Genomic DNA, 25436 nt, shown 5'->3' with positions numbered 1-25436 from the left:
CGCCCCGCGGTGCTTGGGGCATTATCCGGGCTCTGTGCTCAGGGGTCACTGCGGGCAGGCTCGGGGGACTGTACGGGTGCCAGGGATGGAGGCCGGCACACTGCCCACCGTGCTTTCGCTCCGGCCCCTCCTCTCGCCACAATGGTCTCTGACTGCCCAAGGTGATGCCCCGGCCGGCCTGCTCTCCGCGCCGTGGGTTCCACTCCCTGAAGGAAAGCTCACCCAGGCTGCGGTCCGGCTGCCTCGGCAGAGATCGGAGCCGGGTCTCTGCTCCTTACTCCTGGCTGTGGAAGCCTCCGCCTCACTGGGCCCTGCTCAGCCTCTCCCGGCCACGATCCACAATCCACGATCCACTTCTCACCTGCCAGCTAAGTGTCTGGTCAGTGTTGACATCGGAGTCAAGACAAGACACTCGGGAGAAAATCTAAGAGCTGAAGCAGTCACAAGTCCAGATTTCAAAGCTCCATTAAGACATGACAGCAGAAACAGGCAGGCAAGAGACAGAAAGGCCTGGAAACCCCAGCCCTGGGCCCCTGAGGGCCGCACCGGCTCAGCCGCAGGAGGAATGCCTTCGGCCGAACAGCACGAGTGAACTGGCTTCCAGATAGGGCCGTGTTGACTCTAGCCACTCCGCACAATCACTTCGGAAGCGAGATTTAATTTTCCAGAAGAAAAGTGATAAGCAACTTTTTTAAATGGTGCCTTTGTGTTTCCCGTTCATTCACCGTACTGACCACTGAGTCATCAGGGAGGAGCAGTCAGACTGAACAAACTGAACCAATTTTTTGTTGTTGTTGCTTTTTGGATCACACCAGCGATGCTCAGGGGCTCCTCCTGGCTCTGCACTCAGGAATTACTCCTGGAGCTGCTTGGGGGACCATATGGGATGCCGGGGATTGAACCTGAGTTGGCCGTGTGCAAGGCGAATGCCCTACCCACTGTACTACCGCTCCGGCCCCGAAACCAAATTTAAAAGATACTCAACAGATTTCTACTATATGCCAATAAAAATGACCTTTATTAAAGCATATTCTTGGGATTTAAAACTAAGTGCTTTAGAATGACATACTTAATAAAAATGGACATGAAGTGTTTTATTTAAAATTGTTATGATTAAAAGCAAATCCACATTTACAAAATATTTGTCTCAGTTTAGAAAACATCAGCTAAGAGAATCAAAGGCCCACGAGACTCAGCGCCTGCGTGGAAATATCACATCATGAAATGTTCAACAACAAAAATGGACCGGCAACGTTCTTCAATAAATAAACACTTTCTGGTTCACGGGGGGCAATGGTGGGTGAACAGGAGCGCTACAGCCGTCACTGTCTCGGGACACGAGCGCAGCGACTCGGCGCTGAGCTCAGAAGGCACATCCAGGCCAGGAGCCCGTGGCCGTGGCAGCACCAGGGCACAGCTGGGCGGCCAGGCGCGGCCCCCCGGAAGGTCCTGGCCGCAGGGAGCGGCACGGGGGCCCAGCGGTGGCGTCCCCGCCCTGCGGGGGCTCCACAGGGGGCTCACAGGCTGCACCGCCGCTCGGGGCGGGGCACACACTTGGAGACGGCCAGTCTCCACAGCACCGGGGCCAGCAGCTGGCTCAGCGTGGTCACACTCAGGATCAGGAGGTACACCTGCAAGAGGGCGGCGTCACCCCACCTCGGCCTGGCCGCAAGGACTGGGCTGCTGGGGAGCAGTTGGGGGGCTCCCGGACCGTTCAGGGGCGCTGAGGGCGGAGCCTGTGTGCCCGGCTGGTGCCTGCTTGTGCTATATGTGTGCTTGTGTGCATGCATCTGTGTGCTGACGTGCGTACATGCGTGTGCCGGTGTGTGTGCACCAGCCAGGGCTGCAGTCGGCAGGAGCAGGGACAGAGTCAGCTTGGGCCCCTCTGAGGGCAGGAAGCTGACAGCTGCGCCTGCTCACCTGGCCTGCGTGTCTGCCCCTAGCCCAGGCACTGCCCAGTGACCGCATTCAGGCCAAGAAATCTCCAAGCCATGGTATCCCGCCCACCAGGTCTGCACCAAAGTGGCTCTCGGCTCCGTCTCCAGTCCCCGTGGCACCTGGCCCCGTGCCTGCTCTCCTGAGGAGCTCCCCTCCCACGTGACAGTGACTCCCAGCATCCGCCTGCCACAGCCTCACAGCCCGGGTTAGGGACCACCAGGGTCAAGCACTCCTCACCCCAGAGCCACAGCACACGTGGCCCGCCAGTCTCCGGTCACCGTCAGGTAGCACCGCGAAGGTCCCTAAGCCTCCCCAGAGGGGGTCCCTGAGCCAGAGCCAGGCGTCAGCCCTGGGCACCACCAGGTGTGGCCCCAAACCAAACAAAGGAGACACGACAAGCCAGAGACAAGGCATGTGGGACCCAGCAGGCGGGCACGCACGTAAGCCACACCCGCAACTGCACACACGCCCCCCCCACCGGACTCCCCAGCACGCGTGAGCCCAAACCCCATGGACACACACGGCACACACAAACCTGCACACCTACACGCGCACACGCACACACAGGCACTCCCACAGGTGCACACTGCCAGAAGTGCCAGGGAAAAGCGGGAGGGATGGAAGGAGGCGGGCGGGCGGGCGGGGAGGCGGGAGCCTGGAGCCCAGGGGTGTGGGGAGGGAGGAGGCGGGGAGGCGGAGCCCGTGCACACAGGGAGGGAGGAGGCAGGACTCACCTCCCGGGAGATGATGCGGGCTCTGCGCGCTCGGCTGCCCAGCACGAAGGAAAACTCACTGACCTGCGCCAGCCCGGCCGCCACCACCCACTTGATGTGCTGGCTGGGCCGTGGCAGGAGCAGAGACAGCACCAGCGCTGCCAGGACGAACTGCAAGAGGGGGGTCAGGCCAGGCAGAGCCCGAGGGACGCGCAGGGCTGCCCGCCCAGGCCTGGGACAGGGGCAGCAGCCTCTGACCCACCCCACGGGGCCCCGGAGGTACCTTCGTGAGGACCACGGACAGAGTAAGGACCACCAGGACGCTGAGCTCGTAGAGCACGAAGGTGGGGAACACGTGCAGGCCTGTGAGGGGACAGGCGGCGTCAGCACAGCCCGGCCGTGGCCTCAGCCCCTCCCGCCAACGGCCACAGAGTCTTGGCTTTGCGCAGACCCAACACAACAGCTGAGCCGGACACAAGCCCCGGGCTGGGCACCCGCCATCCACGCTGGGTCCCAGCCGGGGACCTCTGCGGGCACCTCCCTGCGGCGGGGCAGTTGGGACCCAGGACAGCGCCCGGCCCGCCCAGCACGGCTGTCCCCCGCTGTCCACTGGGGAGGGGGCCCCCCGCCTGCCAGGAACGCCTCCAGCTCACGTGTCTTTCACACTGGACTTCTCCCGGTCACGGAAGACGCCAGCAACCACGCTGAGACACGCGAGAGCATGAGGGAGACGCTCACCCACCTATGGACGCGAAAAAGATGATGGCCAGGAAGTCGCGGATGGGCTCGATGTAGGACACGATCTCTTCAGTGACCATGTGCCCCTGGGAGGACATGAGCGCCCCCGCCAGGAAGCAGCCCAGCTCCATGGACACGTCCAGCAGCTCCGTGACCTGCAGGAAGGGGGAGAGGTGTCACATTCCAACAACGCAGACCCGCGTTCACGCACACGTGTGCACACCCCTCACATGTGTGCTCACGCTGATGCATCCACGTGCACCTCCGGATATACGCATACTATGCTCACACATGTCCACTCATACACATATGTGCACACCCTTACACATGCACACTATGCTCATACATACATGTGCACACCCCCAGAATACATGTATATATATAGGTGTGCACACCCACACACATATGCCCACTCACGCACACACCCTCACAATGCGTACTCATTCTCATGTGTGCACACCCTCACCACAGGCAAGCACATGTATGCATACCCTCACACTTGTGCGCATGCTCACACACACGTGCACATCCTCACATGAAAAATTAGACATGTACATGTGCACAGCCTCACACATGCATACATCTGTGAGCACACACATACACATGTGTGTGCACACATACACAGGCTGGCTTGCATGGTCACATGCATGTGCATACCCTCACTCATGTATGCATTCACTCACATGCAAAACCCCACACGTGCATACGCAAGTGTGCACACCCTTGCACCTACCTTCACACATGTGCATATACCTTCTCACATGCACACACACGTACGCATGCCCTTAGACATGTGTGCTCATGCTGATGCACGTGTGCACGCACACCTGCACACACACGTGTGTACGCCCTCTCACACGAATACATGCGCTCACACCTGTGCACAACTCGCAGTGCTCTTACGTGTGTGAACTCTGGAACACACGCAAACGTGTACCCGTGAGTGCACACTCTCACACATGCACACAGCATCACCCCTGCCCCCTCGCTTGCTAGCTGCGGGAACCCCGGGTCCAGGTGTGACACGTGAGCACAGGCGAGAGATCTTGGTCTAATGTGCTAAGGGGCAAGGCCCAGGGCTGACAGTCTGGGGCCCACATGTGGCACTGTGAACAGTCTGGGCTGGTGCTGCTGCTTCTGAGCACACTCTGCCCTCGGGGTCGTGACACCACCCCCACCCCAGGCCAGCAGCACCCCCAGGCCACAGTGTGCGGTGAGGGCCTGAGGAGGCACTGGAGGATCCCGACCTGGGGGAAAGCCCAGGGCGGAGACGGACAGGGAAGCCTTTCCTCACCATGGGGAGCCTCAGGTGGCCAAGTGGCGAGTGGCCAAGACTTGCTGCAGCCGCCCAGCCCCAGCCTCCGGGCAGCACCCGCACCTCTACAGCCCTTGGCCGTGCCACAGACACACGCGATGACACTCAGCATCCCCAGGCATGGACGGCAGCGGCCAGGGAGAAACATGGAGTCGGAAAGGGACAATACAAGGGAAGGGGGCTCAGGGCAGGTGGTGACCAGCACCCGGCACCCATGACAGGAGGCCACCAGCACCTGCCCAAGGCCAGTGGGGACGGGACTCGCAGGCAGGAAGGGCTGCTCTGGTGGGGACAGTGGGAGCTTCCCTGAGAGGCAAAGCCTCGGGTGCCCACAGCACCCAGCACCTGAGGGTCAGCACGGGTGCCCAGCACTCAAGGGTCAACCCATCGGACACGGCACCTCCGCCCCCACCAGGCATGGCGATGGGAAGAGGAGCGAGGCGTGTCTCATGGGTAAGACGGTGCAGCAAAACCAGGGTGGGCTCTTTGGGGCTGACAGAATGTTCTGGAACTACGGGGACGAAGCAATGGCACAGCGGAGAGGGTGTTTGTAGGCGACCCAGCCAGGTGCGATCCCCAGCATCCCATATGGTCCCCGAGCACTGCCAGGCGTGATTCCTGAGACCCGGCAGAACCCAAGCATCGCTGGGCGTGCCCCCCACCCCATGAAAGAGGCTCTGGAGCCGGGTGGGGACGGGCTTGCAGCACCAACACCCTCATCCACTGAGATCCTCGCACACCAATGAAGCGCTCAATCGTCCGCGAACTGCCTTTATGTGAAAAATGTAAGACCCAAAAATTAGCTTAAAAGCCAAACAGCTGTTGGGGCATCTGCATGCCAGTGGCCAGGCCGGGTCCAGACCCTGGCCCCACCCAGTCCCCCAAGCCGGCCATCAGCGAGTCCCTGGCGCAGAGCCCAGCAATAACCCCAGCACCCCTGGGCGTGGCTCAAACAAAATCAGAGCAGCTGCTGAAAATGGGTAAGAAAACAGCTGGCCCCACGGGACAGCTGCAGGGGGGTCACGAGGAGGACGGTCAGGACACCCCCACGCCACAAGGGCAGCTCCACAGCCGCCGGGGCCTCGGAGGGGGCAGGCAGTGGAGGCGGGTCTCGTGCAGAGGCTACCGGCCGGGGCGGGAGACTCAAACACACCAAGTGACCACAAGAAGGGACGCGGCAGTCTCCAGCGCAGAGACCCCACAGCAGGCAAAGACACACACCGACACATCCGGCAGGCAGAGGCACACACAGAGACCCCGTGGCAGAGGAGGGGGGTGTCGGCACCGCGGCAAGCACAGCGGGTGAAAGAAGTGAAGGAGAACCAGGGGACGAGCGTGGGTCACTCTACACTGAGGCAAGAGTCATCCAGATGGGACAAGGCTGCTGGTGTCATCGCCAGAGACACTCCGGTGGATAAAGCAATGTGGGAACGCTTGGCACAGCTAAAATCACGCAGCGGCCCGGAGCGGAAACCAAGCTGTGTCTTCCTCTCACCGCGGGATCCGGGCAGGCAAGCGGCCGTGGGGCAGGCTGAGAGCAGCCCAGGCCAGGCGGGGGCACTCGGCCTCTCTGGGGCTGCACGCCTCGCACCCACCACTCAGCCCCAAGCACCGGAGGTGGGGAGGCCGTCTCATGAGTGGAGCTGCCCCCCGCAGACCACACACCGTGGAGGGGGCTCTGTGCGTCCCCTCAGGGGCATCACGCTCATTGGGCTCTCGCAGCCCTGAGTGACCCCCACCCTCCCGCCGGTCACGCTGACGTCAGGCTCTGAGCCGCTGAGGGGCAGACACAGACGCTCCACATGAGCCCCGAGAAAGGGGATCTGAAGGGAAATGACGTGAGACTCCAGGCAGCCAGGCAGCAGCCCAGACGCTCATCAGGCCAGAGGTTCTGTCTGCCACCTCAGGATGAGAATGGCCCCTCAGAGACGGTGTCATCATGGGGGTGCAGTGACCCCTCACGGGACTTGTCCACCGTCACCTCGGTGTGAGGAGAAGTGACCCCTCACGGGGTCTGCCCACCGTCCCCTTGGGTGGAGCAGTGACCCCTCCCAGGGGCAGAGCAGTGACCACAGCTGGCACCTGGCGGAATTACCATCAGCATTGAGAAGATGAAAGCAGAGACCCCCAGGACAAGGATCTCTCTCTTCCCTCTGCTCTCCCCGTGCAGCTTCCGGTAATAGGGTCCCACGAGGTAGGTCTTTAAGAGCAGACACAGAAGGAAAACGGCCGCGAGCGAGAGCAGGATCTGCCCCATCAGAGCCAGGATCCGCAGCACCTCCAGCAGGACGCTGGGGAGAGAGAGGCACGTCAGTGTCCGCCCGCCACCCGGGGTGCCCGGCACACGCCTGCGAATGCCGTGTTCCCGTGGCCCCTGAGCAGCACGCGCGTGAGCACGACCCGGCACCCCGGCCACGGCCCGGGAGGGAGAGGAGAGCAGGGGCGCGGCTCCCTCCCACAGCCTGGAGAGAACGGCGGAGAGGCAGCCGCCGACGCCACCCCGAAGGGGAAGCACCACCTCCGAGCCGCCCGCAAGAGCGACGCCTCGGCCGAGGCCGCCGGGCAGGTGGGACAAGGGAAGAGGGGCCGTGAGGGGGCACTCGGCGGAGACTCCACTACAGCCCGAGCCGGGAGCGGGTGTGCCGGGGGGCAAGAACCCGGGCTGAGGCGGCAGGACAGGCGGGAGCAGCCGGTGCCGGAGCTGCAGGACGCTGCCAGGAGCACACGGTGTCTGGGGACACGGGGGAGGCGGGCCCGCGCCAGCCACGGCCAGGCCCAGTGCAGGACTGCGGGAGCCACGTCCTCCCAGGACAGACACACCGAGGAGAACTCCAGGCAGCAAAGAATAAAGCCGCCCACCGAGAGAGACGGACAGCAGAACGGGAGGGGACACGGCTAACAGGACAGCGCGGGGCCCCCGCACTACAGAGCAAAGCGGGACAAAGGACGGGGACGGACAAGGCGGGCACCTCCAGCAGGACACGGACCACCTGCCGCAGGGGCGGCGGCCGTCACAGCCCTCCTGGCCAAGCCTGTTCAGCACCCAGAACCCCGCCTGAGAGAAGGCTCAGCACCAGAGTTCTCGCCCGGAGTGGACGTGCAACTTGGACAACGTCCCCAAAGCAGGGTCTGAAGAAACACGTCCCAGACGATTCGTGGATCTGGTATTGCCGAATGCCAAAACCAGGCCAAGGAGAGGCAGGCCAGCACCTCTCCCAACACCAGCCACGGCGCACCGTGAGAAAATCAGAGCACACCGGAAGCAGCAGGATACAGCGGGGCCTGCGCCGTAGACCAGACGAGCAATTCTGGGTGTCTGGGCAAGAATTAAAAAGTTGGTGAGACTTCGGTTAAGAATGCCGAGTTGCTTTTGCTCTAGGATGAGGAAAAGGCTGTTCTCACGTGGAGCTCTATCCACCCCAACCTGGGCAGGAGAGGCAAGAACGCAAGAAAAAGGGGGCGAGGGCCGGAGCAGCTGTACAACGGGGAGGGCGCTTGCCCTGCACACGGCCAACCCGGTTCCATCCCCAGCATCCCAGAGGGTCCCCCGAGCACCGCCAGGAGTGATCCCCAAGTGCAGAGCCAGGAGAAAGCCCTGAGCAACACCAGGTGTGACCCAAAAAGCCAAAAAAGGGGGGGAGGAAGATTCCAGGGTACAAAGGAAGATCTAGCCAACGAGACCCGTTTCCGAGTCGCCCCAGATCTCAGAGGCACACCGACTTTTGGCCCACTTCGCTAAGAGATGAAACGGAGGGAGTTCTTACGAATAATTCAGCACGACACCTACGTGCATTTGAACTCGCAGTCCCACCCACATGCAGCCAGCCTAAACCCCATGGCTGCCAACGTCTCCCAACTCTCTCTATTCCGTGCTGCTGGCGCTCCTCAAACACTCCGTGTGTGTAGCATAACCTATGACTTTCTGAGTAAACTGGGTAAACGTATGTTCCTGTTTGGCCAGTCGCTCATCCAAGAAACTGCAAGGAGGCCTGAGAAAATAGAAGCTAAGGGAAATAGCAGAAATGACACAGCAAGTGGCCATTACACACACCTATGACACTGCTGGTGACAACACACACACACACACACACACACACACACTCCAGTGACCACAGGAGCTCTGTCTCACTCTCACCCACAGCATTATGACTCCCAATCCACAGGCTCACGCACTGCCAGTGATCACAACTCACGCGCATATACACACACACACAGTACCGCGATCACGACAGCTCACATGGGCACGCAGGGCATGACACTGCACTGATCAGACAGCACACACTCATGGCACACACTCACAGCACACACACTCACAGGCACACCCACAAGCACACACTCACAGGCACACACTCACAGGTATACACAGGCACACGCTCACAAGTACACACTCACGGGCACACACTCACAGGCATACACTTACAGGCACATAACTCATGGGCACAAACTCACAGGTACACACTCACAGGCACACACTCACAGGCTCACACAGGTGCACACTCACAGGCACACACTCACTGGTACACACTCATGAGCAGACACGGGTGCACACTCACAGGTACACACTCACAGGCACACGCTCACAGGCTCACATAGGTGCACACTCACAGGCACACACTCACAGGTACACACTCATGAGCAGACACTCACGGGTGCACACTCACAGGTACACACTCATGAGCAGACACTCACGGGTGCACATTCACAGGTACACACTCATGGGCACACGCTCACAGGCGCACGCAGGCACACTCATAGGTACACAATCACGGGCACACACTCACAGGCACACACTCACAGGTACACACAGGCACACACTCACAGCCCACACTCACGGGTGCACACTCACAGACACACTCATAAGTACACACTCACCGGCACACACTCACAGGTACACACTCACAGGCACACACTCACAGGTACACATGGGCACACACTCACGAGTACACACTCACAGGCACACACGGTGTACACTCACAGGTACACACTCATGGGCACACACTCACAAGCATACATTCATGGGCACACACAGGCACACTCATAGGTACACAAACACGGGCAAACACTCACAGGCACACTCACAGGTACACACGGGCACACACTCACGGGAGTACACACTCATAGCCCACACTCACGGCACACTGGAGCCCACATGGCTGAGCCTCCCGGAAGGGTCTCCCCCCACAGAGATGGTCGAGGAGGGTGGGGGAGCAGTCGGTCCTCCCCCGCCTGCGACAAAGGCCCCACGTCCTCTAAACCTGTGGCCAGAGGGGCGGCGCCCGCTTACCTGGAGCTGGTGGCAGCACCCGCCTGGAGGAGCGTGGGCAGGACAGCAATGAAGAGCCCCAGCTGCACGTCCTGCATCACCAGCATGCCCAGCAGGACCCCGCTGTAGTCCACGTCCCCTGCGGACACGCAGAAGGCAGTTCAGCGCGAGACCCCACAGGGAGGGCTCTAGAAGGTTCTCTCCCACCACACGCCGCTTCTACACAGGAGAAGCCGGTCAGTGGCTCTTCCCAGTGACCAGTGAGCTACCACAGCAGGTGGCCATGCATGTCCACTCCTCACCCGCTGGCCACAGCACCAGACCCCACCAGCCTGGCCCTGTGGGTCAGTGCTGACCCGGGTGTCCAGCGGCTAAGGGCTTTGATTGGCGGGGGTCAGGGGAGTTCCCAGGTAATACTGAGGCCGGGTCATTGCCAGCCAACTCATCTGTGTGGGGCCGGTCAGCTGGACACTCAGGCCAGCATGCAGGCGCTGCCCTTGAGGATGGGGGGCGGGGGCAGAGGTGCACAGGCTCCAACCCTTTGAGCTTTATGCCTGGTCCATCGTCTAAGTCCTTCAGGTGTCCTAAGCATGTGCCTACTTCCTGGTCTACACACACGTGCACACACGTGCACGGGTAACATCCTCCCAGCCTGCAGCTGCGCTAACACTCCCTTGGGGCTGAGGGATGGTACCGGGATGAAGACGTGCACGCTGCGTGCAGCCTCCTGTTTGATCGGCACCACATGGTCCCGAGGCGACCGGGACTGCCGAGGCGGCCGGGGTTCCTAGCACACAGGCCTGAGCAGCACCACATCCCCGGCACCCGGAACCACAGGCCAAGAATCCTGGGAGGAGCCCCTGGGACCCCTGAGTACCAACGAAAGCTAAAAGGGAGAGTGAAGTAGGAGACGTGGCCTTGCATAACCCCGCACTGCACCAGGAGCAGCCCCGAGCACTGCCGATGTGGCCCAAGAACTGAAAGACAAAGATCTTCAATAGGTGAAAAAGGTTTTAGGTACAACGGGGAGGGCGTCTGCCTTGCACGTGGCCGACCTGGGTTCAATTCCCGGCATCCCATACGGTCCCCTGAGCACCGCCAGGAGTGATCCTTGAATGCAAAGCCAGGAGTAACCCCTGAGCATCACCAGGTGTGACTCAAAAAGAAAAAAAAACAATTTTTAATAGCTTTCAATAAAAATCACAAAATTTAAACTGCCCACTGTTCCGTTCTCAATTGAATTGTGCATTTTGCATTTTCAAAAATTCTCTCTTACAGACCAGAATGCCAGCACAAGAATTAAGGCATCTGCCCCACACATGCTGACCCGAGTTTGGAATTGGCACCAAACATTGTCCCCCAAACCCTGCCAGGAGTGACCCCTGAGCAAGCCAGGAGTGGCCTCTAATCTGCTGGGTACCGCCCACACCCGCAAAAAAATAAGCCCAGGAAAGAAAGGCGGAAGCCCCTTGGCCCTAGGGTCCCGGGTCCTCCCCAGAGCGTCCTGCCCACCCGGTGTCAGGCACAGCTCGCCCACTCTCCGCCTACTGGGAGCCGTGCCCACCCTCCAGTCTCCACCCTGCAGCTCCCGGACCCACCTTCTTTGTCGGCCCGGGCACTGCCCATGAGGAACCTGGACACCAGGGGCGTGCTGGACAGCGACAGGCAGGTGGAGATGAAGACGCTCTGGGCCGGCCTGATGTGCAGCAGGTGTCCCCAGAGCAGGCCGAAGCCCGTCATGAGCAGCGTCATGTAGCAAGGACCCTGCAGGGCCACCCTCCACACCTGCAAGAGAAGCCCCAGAGGGCCGTGGGGGTGGCCAAGGACCAGGCCTCACCACCGCCCCAAGGCCAAGCTCGCAGAGTGCCCCGGTGGAAGCGCAGGGTCGGGGTGGGCTCCCGACAGCAGGGCCAGGGCCTGCACCGCAGAAGCAGCTGCGGGGGAGACGAGGGTCGGTCTGGGGATAAGCGCTGGCCGAGCGCGGGGCAACCCTGACCCCAGCACCACCGGGGGCCGCTGGGGTCCTGCTCGGCCCAAACTCGCAGAAACGAGGCAGAAGCACTGGGCCTCACCTGGCCCTGCGCGCCACTGGGCACACCGCCCTCGCAGGCCAGCTGCGCGGAAGGATGCGGTGTGGGCACCGGGCGCCACCCGGGACTGGGCAAGGCCGCAGCTGCCTCCAGAGGGGCCCCCGGCTCCAAGGAGGCTGGGACCCGCAGCTGCTGCCTGGACGGTAACCGCGGGGGTCCTGTCCCCAGGTGTGGCGGACGCACCGCAGACGCAGAGCAGTCGTGCGCGGGTGCAAGCAGCATTCAGGGCATGGGCGGGGCCGGGATGGAGAGGGGCGGGGGAGTGGGCGGGGCATGCATGGAGGGGCGGGGGGTTGGGCGGGGCATGGATGGAGGGGCGGGGGAATGGGCGGGGCATGGATGGGGCGGGGAATGGGCGGGGCATGGATGGAGGGGCGGGGAATGGGCGGGGCATGGATGGAGGGGCGGGGGAATGGGCGGGGCATGGATGGGGGCGGGGCATGGGCGGGGCATGGATGAGGGGCGGGGGGTTGGGCGGGGCATGGATGGAGGGGCGGGGGAATGGGCGGGGCATGGATGGGGCGGGGAATGGGCGGGGCATGGATGGAGGGGCGGGGTTGGGCGGGGCATGGTTGGAGGGGCGGGGGAATGGGCGGGGCATGGATGGGGGCGGGGGAATGGGCGGGGCATGGATGGGGCGGGGAATGGGCGGGGCATGGATGGATGGGCGGGGGATTGGGCGGGGCATGGATGGGGCGGGGAATGGGCGGGGCATGGATGGAGGGGCGGGGGAATGGGCGGGGCCGGTATGGGGGAGGCGGGATGTGGGTGGAGCATGGAGTGGGCAGGGCAGGGAGTGGACGGGGCAAGGGCGAGGGACCTGGGCAGGGATGTGGGTGGAGCACGAAGTGGACGGGGCATGGATGGAGGGGGGGGGGCGTGGGCGGGGCCTGGAGCCGGGCTCTGCCAGCTCTGGACTGCTCGGAGGGCCGCACGCGGCCCATCACTCCGGGGCTGAACGGGCCTTAGTCGTGGAAAATCTGACGCCAGTATCCGGAGTTTCTTGTTTTCAAACCCAACCTCCTTCTGGGATTTATCCTCGGGAACTAACACTGGGCCAGGGACAGCACAGTGGTCAGGGCGCCAGCCACGGCGTCCTCTGGCCCCTAACGGCTGGTGCGCCCGTGGGGTCCCCAGCGGCTCCTCTGAGCAGCTCCTCACGCTCAGGCCTGGGTCGAGCCTGCTGGGTCTGAGGGTCTGAGCAGCGGGCGCTTCCCCCAGCAAATAAACAAAAATACTCTCAGACCCAGACACTTCCTGCTGAGACATAAGCGAGGGTCGAGCCCAACACGAACCCAACCCTGTGCCGAGGCGGCACGGGACCAGCACACTGACCTTCCTCAGTTTCTCTGGGGAAAATTCCAAGCCGACGAGAAAGAGCGTAAAGAACACGCTGAATTCCCCCAAAGTCTCCACTTGCACAACAGACTGGAAAACAGAAGCGGAAAGGCACGAGTGCAGGCGGACGGTGCCCGCGACCACGGGACTCCCCGCGGGCGGACGGTGTGATTTTCTTGCATCTGCTGCCTCCAGCGGAGCGCAGGGGCAGGTGTGGAACTGGGACTCCCGCGGGCACCGGAGGCACCTCTGGCCCTGAAGCTCTTCTGAGAAAAAGCAGCCCGGGGTCTCCACCTCCCGGTCCCCGAGGGCTGCAGGAGGGGCATCCTGCGGGGCGCTCGGCCTCGCACACACCCTCCCCGGGCTCGCGCAGGCCTCATGTGACCCTCACAAGAGCCACACACGGGCCTCACACGCCTCACACAGCACTCACAAGGGCCTCCAACAAGCCTCGCACGGGCCTGACATGGGGCTCGCACGTTCACAAGGGCCTCACGCGGATCTCACGCGGGCCTCAACTTTCTCCGGGGCGGGAGTACTTGGCATGGAGCCCTCACAATGCCACGCGACACACCGGCTTTCCAGTGCCTGAAGTCTGGAAAGCATTGGTCTTGTGGGCCAGAGAGACAGCAGAGCGACCAGGCTGCTCGCCTGGCACGCCGGGGCCCCGGGCTGGATCCCTGGCACCCACATGCGGCCCTGAGCGCCCCCAGGACGATCCCCGAGCACAGAGTCAGGAGTAAGCCCCATCACCACACACGACCCCAAATCAAAAACAAACAAAAGACGCACTTATTTCATCGAGCAGGCTGAGTTGCTTTCCTTGTGTGAAAAAAACAGTTCACTCCCGAAAATAAAATCCTCCATGAGTCAAATGACACTTTTAGCACAGAGATCTCTGTGGAGTTTTCCAGGACCCTTCTTTACTCTGGTCCATGAAAACCACGCTCCTCGGGGGGTGGAGCAAAAGCACAGTGGGGAGGGTGTTCGTCCTGCACGCAGCCAACCCAGGTCTGGTCCCAGCGTTCCAGACGGGCCGCCAACCTGCCGGGAGTGATCCCTGAGCGCACGCCAGGAACTAGTCCTGAGCACTGCAGGTGGGGACCCAGAGCAAAACAAAAGCAAAAAACGGCTCTCTTTCTGAGCCTGCCCTCAAATCATGTGTCAAGACGCACGTTAATCTGGAAGCTACTAACGCGACACTTTTGCACTTACCTTGATACTATTCAAGCCAGAAGGCCCCAAGAGCACTCCACAAATAATGTAGCCAAACATGGTGGGCAGACCGATGGCCGTGCACAACCAGCCACAGGGCAGAGAGAGCATGCCAATGGTGACGATGTCCTGCAAGAGCAACGGAAACAGGGACCATGAGGGAGCTGGTGCAACGGCACCAGGGAGAGCACGTTCTCTCCTCAGAGAAGAGAAAAATCACAGAGACCACATTCTCGCCCAAGGCAGGACAGAGAACAGAGACACCTTCTCTCCTGAGGGAGGACAGGCAGAGGGAGACCCCTTCTCTCCAGAGGGAGAACAAGAGATGAAGACATCTTCTCTCCTGAGGGAAGAGAGAACTCAGAGACCCCTCTCTCCAGACGGAAGACGGAGATGGAGACACCTTCTCTCCTGAGAGAGAGGGAGAGAATTCAGAGACCCCTCTCTCCAGATGGAAGACGGAGATGGAGACACCTTCTCTCCTGAGGGAAAACAAAAAACAGAGACACCTTCTCTCCAGAGGGAGACATCATCTTTCCTGAGGGAAGAAGAGAACTCAGAGACCCCTCTCTCCAGATAGAAGACAGAGAGACGGAGACACCTCTTCTGAGGGAGGAAAAAGAAATGGAGACATCATCTCTCCTGAGAGAAGAGGAGAATTCAAAGACACCTCTCTGCAGATAGAAGACAGAGAGAGGGAGATATCCTTCTCTCCTGAGGGAGGACAGAGAGATGGAGACACCTTCTCTCCTGAGGGAGGAAAAAAAGATGAAGGCATCTTCTCTTCTGAGGGAAGACAGAGCGGTGGAGACATCTTTCCTGAGAGAAAAAAGAGAACACAGAGACATCTCTCTCCAGACAGAGATGGAGACACCTCTCCTGAGGGAGAACAGGAAACAGAGACACCTTCTCTCCTGAGGGAGGACAGGGAGCGAGGAGACCCCTTTTTCTCTGAGGGAGGGTGAAACTGTTGAGACCCAGAGTGTGTCTCGTTGGTGGACCAGGAAGAACGGGAGACCGTGGGAATTGTGAGTGGGCCCAGGCTGCCTCCGGCAGCCCCAGACCTGAACCCGAGGTGTGTCCCGGGCCCTCACTCCATTCCGACTGGGGGTGTTAAGTGCCGTTCTCCTGCCTCGAGGAGCCTCGGGCTCAGCCCCCACCCATGAGCTAACCAGAGGGACCAGCAGAGGAAAACTCCTGAGGCAAGAGAAGACCACCCCCCCACCGCCCCCCACGCCCCCCACTGCCTCGCGGGGCGGGAGGCCCCCACCTTGATGAGGTGGCGATCCGCCCGGGGGATGGTCGCGTCCCGAGGCTTGGTCAGGATGTACTGGTTGTTCTGGGAGTCGATCAGCATGCTGAGGCCCAGGTCATCCACTTCCCGTTTTGTGAGATTCTGCTTCGGGTTGGCCTCTTCTTCCTCCACCCTCAGAACTGCCTCAAAGTTCACCCCTTTGACCTGTGAGAACGGCAACAGCGATGATGACTGAGAAGCAGAGGAAGGGCGCAGGCCAGCCGCCTAGCGGCGTGAGCGTGTGTCGAGCACTGTCGAGCGAGCCTGTGAACCGGGAGACGCTGGGCCTGGGGGCTCCCTCCCGAGACGGCGGCTCCGTACTAAGCGGCCCAGGAGTCTGGAGCCTGGGTCGAGGTCAGCCCCAAAGGGGCACGGGCCGCCGGCCAGCGCCGGGGCAGGAGAGGGGCCAGTCCCAGCCCCCAGGACCCCTCCCGGGGACGCCCGAGTGGGGGCCCGGAGTGCACTCGGGCTGCGGTGGGGCCGGCGGTGAAGCGGCTCACCACGGCGGGGGCTGATGGCCCAGACCTGAGCCGGGAGCAGAGCAGGGGCCAGTGGGCGCCTGGGGGGACCCGGGGCTCTGGGCGCGGGCGGGCGGGGCCACCCCGACGGCCCTTTGCAGAACCGGCCCTTTCCCCGAGACTGCCTGAACTGCCCGGCCCGAAGCTTGTTCCTCTGGCTCCACGCCGCCCCCCACCCCCGTGCCACGCGGGGCCACCCCCATCCGCGCAGCCCTGCGTCTGCCCCGAAGGTGGAGGCGCCGTGCGAGGGAGCCGCGAAACCCAGCACGCGGACGCAGCCGCCCGGGGCCGAGGGCGGCCACACGCTGGCCACTCCGAGCGCTCCGCCTCGGCCCCCGACTCACGGACTTGTTGTCATCGAACGCGTGCTCCTCGATCTCCTCCTCCAGCCGGTCCGCGGCCCGCCGCACGTCCTCCAGGATCTCGTCCAGCACCGACAGGCTCCGGTTCTGGTGCTGCGCGTGCTTCAGGGCCGCCACCTGGTGCTTCTCGGCAGCGAGCAGCTCCACGTACTCGGTCTCCTCCTGTGGCACGCAGGAGCCCAGAGAGAGGCTGGAGGGGCCGCGCATGGCCACGGCCCGGCCACCGGCCGCTGCCCACAAACATCCCGCCGCAGCTCCACGGCCGGAGCCCGATCAGGCAGCGAGGACGCGTGCCCGGTGACCCCCTAGGGGCTGGGTGCCACTCGTCTTTCCCGACAGACGTGACGCTTGGTTCTCTGGCCACAGGCTCTCTGCAGGAGGCAGTCTGACCTCGAGACCCCACGTCTCCCAGATGGTGCCAGAGAGGCGGGAGACAGCTACACTCCTGGCCGGGAGCAGGGGGGATGGAGGGAGGAGCTGACCACTGAGCAATGGCCACCACCGCCCACCTCTGGGTGCTCCAGGCCTCTGGGCCCGTGGTGTGGACGAGGCAAGCACCAGAGACGTGTGGCACGGGAGCTGGAGCCCAGAAATGCCACGTGCCCGTGTGGCCCCCGCAGACACAGCTCACGACCCGCCAGGCCAGGGGACCTGACCATGAGCAGAGGACGTGGGAAGCTGACGCCCACACCAAGCGGACAGGCAGTGCCGAGACCCCCCCGTGCCCGCAACCCTCTGCCCCCGGCATCACTTATGACCGTTTCTACTTCCATTGTTATTTCTGGGTTTGGGGCCACACTCTCACTCGGGGCCTGGGGGGCCCTGGGGACTGTGCTTGACCACATACACTGCAGCACGGGGCCCCTCCCCGTTCTCCCACCCCTCCCGCCATGCTTCTCTGCTTTTTCTTTCCTCTTTTTTTGGGGGGGCTACATCTGGGGGAGCTCGGGTCTAATTCCTGGCTCTGCACTTGTGGACCATTCCTGGCAGTGCTCAGGGGGCCGCGTGGGGAGCCAGATATCATACCTGGACTGGCCCTGTGAAGCAGCACCCAACCCTCTGTGCAATCACACCAGCCCCTTGCTGCCCTGCTTGCAAACTGCATCAGAACACCAGGGTCTTAGATGAAGAAAGAAAAGTTCTCACTCTTAAATTGCTTGGCACCCCAGAAAGGGTCTAAAGGATACCTTAGAAATTACACAAGTATCTCACAAGATATTGCAACCATTTCTCCCCATCAGTTGAAACGGTTTCATCAGGGGCTGGAGTGGTAGCACAGCGGAGAGGGCATTTGCCTCGTACCCAGCCAACCCGGGTTCGATTCCCAGTATCCCATGTGGTCCCCCGAGCACCGCCAGGAGTAATTCCTGAGTGCAGAGTCAGGAGTAACCCCTGAGCATCGCTGGTGTGACCCCAAAAGAAAAAAAAATTTCATCAAAAATTTTCATCAAAAAATACTTAACTCAAACACACATCTTTGTTTAAAACCAATTTTAACATTTCCAGCATGGTAAGAAGAAAGTAAACCTTCACACCAAAAAAGTTCTCAGAAACTCAGAATATTAACTATGATTAAATATCATAGGACCAGGACTCCGGCAGCCGAAGACCTCCAGAACCAGCCACCACCATGCTGAGACCACTCTCCACACGCATGAAGGTACCGGCAGAGGGACAAAGGCACGCGGGTCCCGAGGCTGAGATCTCCAAGCCTGCTCGGATCGGGGCTAAGTATCCTCCACCCAGATCCTCCACATTCCAGTAGGCGGGGGTCACACCCACCAACTGGCCCCCTGGCGCCGTGTAATCCCATCAACGGCCAAGACTCAGAGACTATAAAACCCAGCTCCCAGAAGTGCACGGACGCATTTGCATCCACACGACATCTTATTATCTCATTCCTACTTTGGACAAACTGGCAGGCTACCGAATGTAGCCTGCCCACACGGCAGAGTCTGGCAAACTCCCCGTGGCATACCCAATATGCCAAACACCAGTAACAATGATGGGTCTCATTCTCCTAACCCTGTAAGAGCCTTGAATATGGCACTTTAAAAAAAAAATCTCAGGGCTAGGACGAAGGAGACGTTACTGGGGCCTGCTCGAGGCAATCGACGAACAACAGGATGGTCATGATCGTGATTAAATATCTGTTTCCACAAGTCGGGCTCTACTGATCCTTCAAATTCCATAGAGCTGACATCCCAGAAGGAGCACACCAGATCAGATGGGAAAGTGACAGAAAAGCCAGCTAAACTCAACAAACAAAAACAGTACCACAGGGGCTGGAGCGATAGCACAGCAGGGAGGGCGTTTGACTTGCACGCGGCCAATTTGGGTTCGATTCCCAGCATCCCGTACGGTCCCCTGAGCACCACCAGGAGTAATTCCTAAGTGCATGAGCTAGGAGTAACCCCTGTGCATTGCTGGGTGTGACCCAAAATGAAAAAAACAAAACGAGGGGCTGGAGCAATAGCACAGTGGGTAGGGCGTTTGCCTTGCACGCAGCCGACCCGGGTTCGATTCCCAGCATCCCATATGGTCCCCAGAGCACCGCCAGGAGTGATTTCTGAGTGCAAAGCCAGGAGTAACCCTGAGCACTGCCGGGTGTGACCCGAAAAGCAAAAAAAAAAAAAAAAACGAAAACAGTAACACAGAGGCTCAACTAGCTAGCAACAAAGCGCTAAGTCAGTCCTCAGACGAGGACTTAGTAACCCCAAAATGAGATATACAATTTTCAAGCATTTTCTTCTTCTGAAGTATTTTTTGATAATCCTATTATCCATTTAGTTGTAACATGCAATATAAAATAATTCTGTGTCTGCTAAGGGGCAGGCCTCGAGGGTGGCTGGGGAAGGGGAGATGATGGTGGAGGAAGGTCAGTCTGGTGGTGGGCTGGGGCTGGAGCACTGAACGCCTGAATCTAAGTCTGAACTTGGGGGCCTGAGCGAGAGCACAGCAGGGAGGGCGTTTGCGTGGCACGCAGCCGACCCGGGTTCAATCCCCTGCATCCCATATGGTCTCCCAAGCACCGCCAGGAGTAATTCCTGAGTGCAGAGCCAGGAGCAACCACTGAGCACGGCTGTGACCCAAGGGGGAAAAACATCTGGCCTCTGGAAAGCAGAGTCTAAGAGACCTATACTACACAGGGCAGGCATCAACAGGAGGCTGTCTGCCGTCTCTCTGCAGGAGAGATCTGTCTGACCCACACATGGGGGGCTCTGTCCGTCCGTCTTTAGGAGGGTCTTGTCTGTCTGTAGGAGGGATCTGTCTGTCCGCCCACCTAAAGGAGGGAACCTGCCTGTCTGTCCACCTGTCTCTAAGTAGGATCTGGCTGTCTGTTCATCTGTAGCAGGGAATCCGTCTGTCTGTCCGTCTGCAGGAGGGCTCTGTCTGCCTGCCTGTCCATAAAAGGGAATCTACCTGTCTGTCCACCTGTCTAAAGGAGATCTGTTTGTAGGAATCTGTCTATCCATGTACAGGAGTGCTCTGTCTGTCCATCCGTCTGCAGGAGGGCTCTGTCCGTCTGTCCGTCCATCTAAAGGAGGGCTCTGTCCGTCTGTCCGTCCATCTAAAGGACGGTTCTGTCCGTCCATCCAAAGGAGGGCTCTGTCCGTCTGTCCATCCGTCTAAAGGAGGGCTCTGTCCGTCTGTCCGTCCATCTAAAGGAGGGCTCTGTCCGTCTGTCCGTCTGTCTTCAGGAGGGCTCTGTCCGTCTGTCCGTCCATCTAAAGAAGGGCTCTGTCCGTCTGTCCGTCCGTCTGCAGGAGGGCTCTGTCCGTCTGTCCGTCCATCTAAAGGAGGGCTCTGTCCGTCTGTCCGTCTGTCTTCAGGAGGGCTCTGTCCGTCTGTCCGTCCATCTAAAGAAGGGCTCTGTCCGTCTGTCCGTCCGTCTGCAGGAGGGCTCTGTCCGTCTGTCTGTCCGTCCACAGGAGGTCGTGGCACCCACCTTGATGGCCGCCTCCCTCAGGGCCTCGAGGCGCTTCCTGCTGCTCTCCTTCATGCTCACCACATCCTTGTAGTCGCCCTGCAGGGCCCGCTGCAGCCCGTGGATGGCCTGGAAGACGGACTTCTCACTCTCATTCAGTTCCTTCTGGAAAATCTCAAATGTGTGCACCTGGAAGATCTTCTCCTCGGCCGACAGGCCAGCGTCCTGCTCCACGGCCCGGATGGCCATTCTCAGCTTGCTGAGGGCCACGGACTTCTGACGCAGCAGCCCGGACAGCTTTCTGCACCGGCCGAGCGTCCACTGCCGGCCGTGCGCCAAGGCCACCCCGCGGCCCCGGTGCAGCTCGATGGCGTGCTGGGCGATCTCGGCGTGCTTCGCGGCACTCGCGGCCCAGGGCAGCAGCGGCAGCAGCAGGCAGAAGCAGGCCCTCCACGGCGCCTTCATGGTCCCCGCTGGCGCCCTCGCGGGGGCCGGACGACATCTCAGACGCGCAGCCTCAGCTGGAAGAGAGAGAAACGCAGTGTGGGACGATCATGCCAGAGCAGGTCGGTTGTTCTGAAGAAAGTGCCCTGTCCGTGGGGTAACAGAACACGCGCCCTTTATCGTGTCCGGATTACAACCCCCCATGAAAGGTCTGAGGCCTGGGCCAGGTGAGACGAGGGCCACGCTCAGCTACACCGACGCTTAAAAGGAGTCAGGCAACGGCACCGCTGGGTCCCCACCGCAGTGTAAGAGCAAACTGTTCTCCTGTCCAGCGGAGCGGACTACACGTGGAATAGGGTCTGGGGGCAGGAGGTGGACAGTGAGGGCCAGCTGAGGGCCGTGGGCGGGGCTGGGTCCTTGCACCCAGCAATATCCAGGAGTCGGGCAGGCACAGGACAAGGTAGGTTGGAGGGCAGCCACAGGGTCTGAGCGAGGCTGTCCCTGAAGCAAGCCACTGGCCACCTGCAGGCCAGGTCCGCAGACAGGCCAGAGGGAAACCACCCCAGCCACTGAGAGCCCAGCAAGCCCCCCCAAACCGGCCTCACGACCGTCCGGGTCACGCCAGGCCTGGTGCATGCACCTGGCTCCCCTGCTGCGTGGGGACGAGGGGTTCCCCGGGAGAAGAGCAGCCAAACCCCAGGACCGGGAGTGAGCAGCAGGTGAGGGCAGCTACAGCCAACAGCTGAGGACACAGGACAGGCAGGACTTCTCTACAAACCTGTAGAGTACGCAAAGCTCCTCTCGCACGGACTTCATTTCCTTCCAAAATTGACTGCTAGCGTCAGGGACTCTTGAGCTGTAACATGATTTTTATTTATGTATATATTGGATTTTTGTCTTTTGCCTTTGGGGTCACACCCGGTGATGCTCAGGAATCACTCCTGGCGGTGCTTGGGGGCCAGACGGGAGGCTGCCTTCCAGGCAAACGCCCTCCCCACTGGACTATCTCTGCAGCATAAACATGATTTTTCTTGAGTGAACAACAAACACTTTCCAGCTCCACTAATATTTTGCTATTTTACTGGTTTTTATTTTTTGGTTTCAGGGCTAAATCCAAAACCCTTTCAAAAACAAACAAAAAAAATCCCCAAAACCTTGAATGTATTGCTTTCATAATTTCAAAATGGCAATACTCCCCAAAGTATTACACAGATTCAATGCGATCCCTATAAGGATACCCATGACATTTTTAAAGAAATTGATCAAACATTCCTGAAATTCATAAGGAAAAATAAGCCCCCACAAATAGCTAAAGCAATTCTTGGGGGAAAAGTTGATGGGAGGAATCACCTTCCCCAACCTCAAACTGTACTACAAAGCGGAAGCAATCACTACTGGAATAAAGACAGACCCGCAGACCAATGGAATAGGGTTGAATATCCTAACACTGACCCTCAAATATGTGATCATTTGGCCTTTGATAACGGGAGCAAGAAATAAGAAGTGAAGCAAGGAAAGGGGCTTTAACAAGTGGTTCTGGGAAAACTGGACAGCCATATGCAAAAACCAAGGACTCAGACCTCTGTCTAATGCTATGCACAGACGTCAGTTCAAAATGGATTAGAGACCTCAACATCGGACCCAAATCCAGAAGGTACATGGAAGAAAATGTAGGCAAAATCCTTCACGATATTGAAGCTAACGGTATCTTCAAAGATGACACGCCACTGGCCAAGCAAGTGGAAGCAAAGATAAACAAATGGAACTACCTTAAACCGAGAAGCCTCTACACCTCAAATGAAACAGTGACCAGGATTCAAAGACAGTCTACAGAATGGGAAAAAATATTCACCCAGAACCCATTTGATAAAGGATTAATATCAAAGAGATACAAGGCACTGGTTGAACGCTAGAAGGAAATCACCTCCAACCCTATCAAAAAATGGGGAGAAGAAATGAACAGAAACTTTCTCAAAGAAGAAATTCGAATGGCCAAAAGGCACATGAAAAAATGCTCTTCAGAGGCTGGAGCAATAGCACAGCAGGTCGGGCGTTTGCCTTGCACGCAGCCGACCTAGGTTCGATTCTCAGCATCCCATATGGTCCCCCGAGCACTGCCAGGAGTAATTCCTGAGTGCATGAACCAGGAGTAACTCCTGTGCATCGCCGGGTGTGACCCAAAAAGAAAAAAAAATGCTCTTCAGGGGGCTGGAGCGATAGCACAGCGTGTAGGGCATTTGCCTTGCATGCGGCCGACCCAGGTTTGATTCCCAGCGTCCAATATGGACCCCCGAGCACCGCCAGGAGTGATTCCTGAGTGCAGAGCCAGGAGTAACCCCTAAGCCTCGCTGGGTGTAACCCAAAAGGAAAAAAAAATGCTCTTCATCACTAACCATCAGGGAGATGCAAATCAGATCAATGAGATGACATCTCACACTAGAGACTGGCACACATCCAAGAGATCAAGAGCAGAGGCCAGAGCGATAGCGGGGAGGGTGTTGCCTTGCACGTGGCTGACCCGGGTTCAATCCCCCCATCCCATCGGTCCTCCACACACCACGAAGAGTAATTTCTGAGCGCAGAACCAGGACTAACCCCTGAGCATCTCTGCGTGTGACGCAAAAAAAAAAAAAAAAAAAAACAGAGCAAGAACAACCAGTGCTGGTGCAGGCAGGGGAGAAAGGGACTCTCCTCCATTGCAGGGGGGAATGCCGACAGGTCCAGTTTTTTTTTGGAAAACAACATGGACACTCCTTTAAAAACTAGAAATTGGGCTCACATTTGACCCAGCAACACCACTCCTGGGAATATACCCTGGGGGCCCAAAAACGTGCGGCAGAAACACTGCCGGCACTCCCGTGTTCATGCAGCACTGTTCACTGAGGCCAGAATCTGGCAGCAACCTGAGTGCCCAAGAACAGACGACTGGAACGTCTGGAGAAACTGGCACGTCTGCACAGCGGAATACCACGCAGCCATTGACACGAGAAGTCAACAAGTCTGCCTTTACACGAATGGACATGGGGAGCATCAGGTTGAAATGAGTCAGAAACAGGAACAGAACAGGTACAGAATGACTGCATTCGTCTGCAGGCTATGATACCCAGCTGAGGGTGTCTGTCACTGTAATTCCATTTAAAAAATAAACTGATGGGAAAATCGAAAGCAAAGGGATGGACATGGAGAGCATCACATGCTGAGTGAAGCAAGTCAGAGGAGAGGGACAGGCACAGAATGACTGCGCGTTTCTGGGACAGGAAATACACTGTAGCACCGTCCTCCCACTGCTCATTGGTTTGAGCGGCCCAGTAGCATCTCCATCGTGAGACTTGTTGCTACTGTTTGGCTTATGAATACCTCAAGGGTGGCTTGCCAGGCTCTGCGGTGAGGCCGAAACACTCCCGGTAGCTTGCCGGCTCTCGGAGGGGCGGAGGAACCGAACTAGGGTCGGCCAGGCCGCGTGCAAGGCAAACGCCCTACCACCGTGCTACCGCTCCAGCCCATCTGGTGGAAGGCTGGTGTCCAAGGCCAGGCCAGGGAGGGACTAGAAGGACTGGTCAGTGGCTGGAATCCACCAGGCGTGCGTGGGGGGCGGCGGGCAGGTAAGATAGAGAACGGACCGGAATGACCACGGTCGTCGGAAATGGTCAGGCTGGACCAGAACTGGGTGTTAACAGGTAAAGGGACACACAGGATGACCTTCGGGTGTCTGCACTGCCGCCCACAAAGCCCCGAGAGAGCGGGAGGGGCGGGGGGCTGGGGCGAAGCACCTGCCCCAGAGGCAGGCAGGGGTGGAGGCCGGGAGGGCACCCGGGGACGCGAAACGTCCCTGGGGAGGGGCGCTGGGGCCCCGCGTGACCCAGACCTGCCCGCGAGCAGCCAATAGACAAACCTTAAGAGAAGGAAAGAAAAAGCACGTGCTCGGCGCAGACCCCTGCGCCCACCCCCGGGCACTGCGTCCCCACCCGTCCCACCCGGGACAGTCTGCGCCCTCGCCTCCGGAGGAACCAGGATGCGGGTCCGGGAGGGTCCGGGAGGGCTCGGGAGGGTCCGGGAGGGGGCGGGGAGGGTTCGGGAGGGACCGGCAGGGTCCGGGAAGGGCTCGGGAGGGCCCGGGGCGGCCGGGCGCTCACCTGGACGGCCCTGGGCGCTCCCGACCCGGGTCCGAGGGCCGAGCGCGACAGCCCGGCATCCCTTCCGGACGGCGGAGGCCCGCGGGACGGGCACCGGGAGGGCCCAGAAGGGCCGGGCGCGAACGCCGCGGGGCCGCGCAGAACGAC

General features: G+C 59.9%; 1 protein-coding gene across 1 annotated transcript; it reads right to left on the bottom strand.

Moving 5' to 3' along the window:
- Positions 1–1481: 1481 nt before the first annotated feature.
- On the bottom strand, positions 1482–25436 carry TMCO3 (transmembrane and coiled-coil domains 3). The gene is made up of 13 exons (XM_056129803.1): positions 25290–25436; positions 20734–21233; positions 16767–16946; positions 15881–16069; positions 14611–14739; positions 13393–13485; positions 11566–11752; positions 9989–10106; positions 6800–6995; positions 3394–3544; positions 2935–3014; positions 2673–2822; positions 1482–1631 (listed from the first exon to the last, which is right to left on the bottom strand). Exons 2-13 carry the CDS (start codon positions 21175–21177, stop codon positions 1518–1520), a joined length of 2031 nt encoding a protein of 676 aa, XP_055985778.1. The 5' UTR covers positions 21178–21233; positions 25290–25436; the 3' UTR covers positions 1482–1517.

The sequence above is a fragment of the Sorex fumeus genome, unplaced genomic scaffold (genome assembly GCF_029834395.1).
Source record: "Sorex fumeus unplaced genomic scaffold, SorFum_2.1 ptg000072l, whole genome shotgun sequence".
In the NCBI taxonomy this organism is placed as follows: domain Eukaryota; kingdom Metazoa; phylum Chordata; class Mammalia; order Eulipotyphla; family Soricidae; genus Sorex; species Sorex fumeus.
This window is presented reverse-complemented; position numbering and strand designations above follow the sequence as displayed.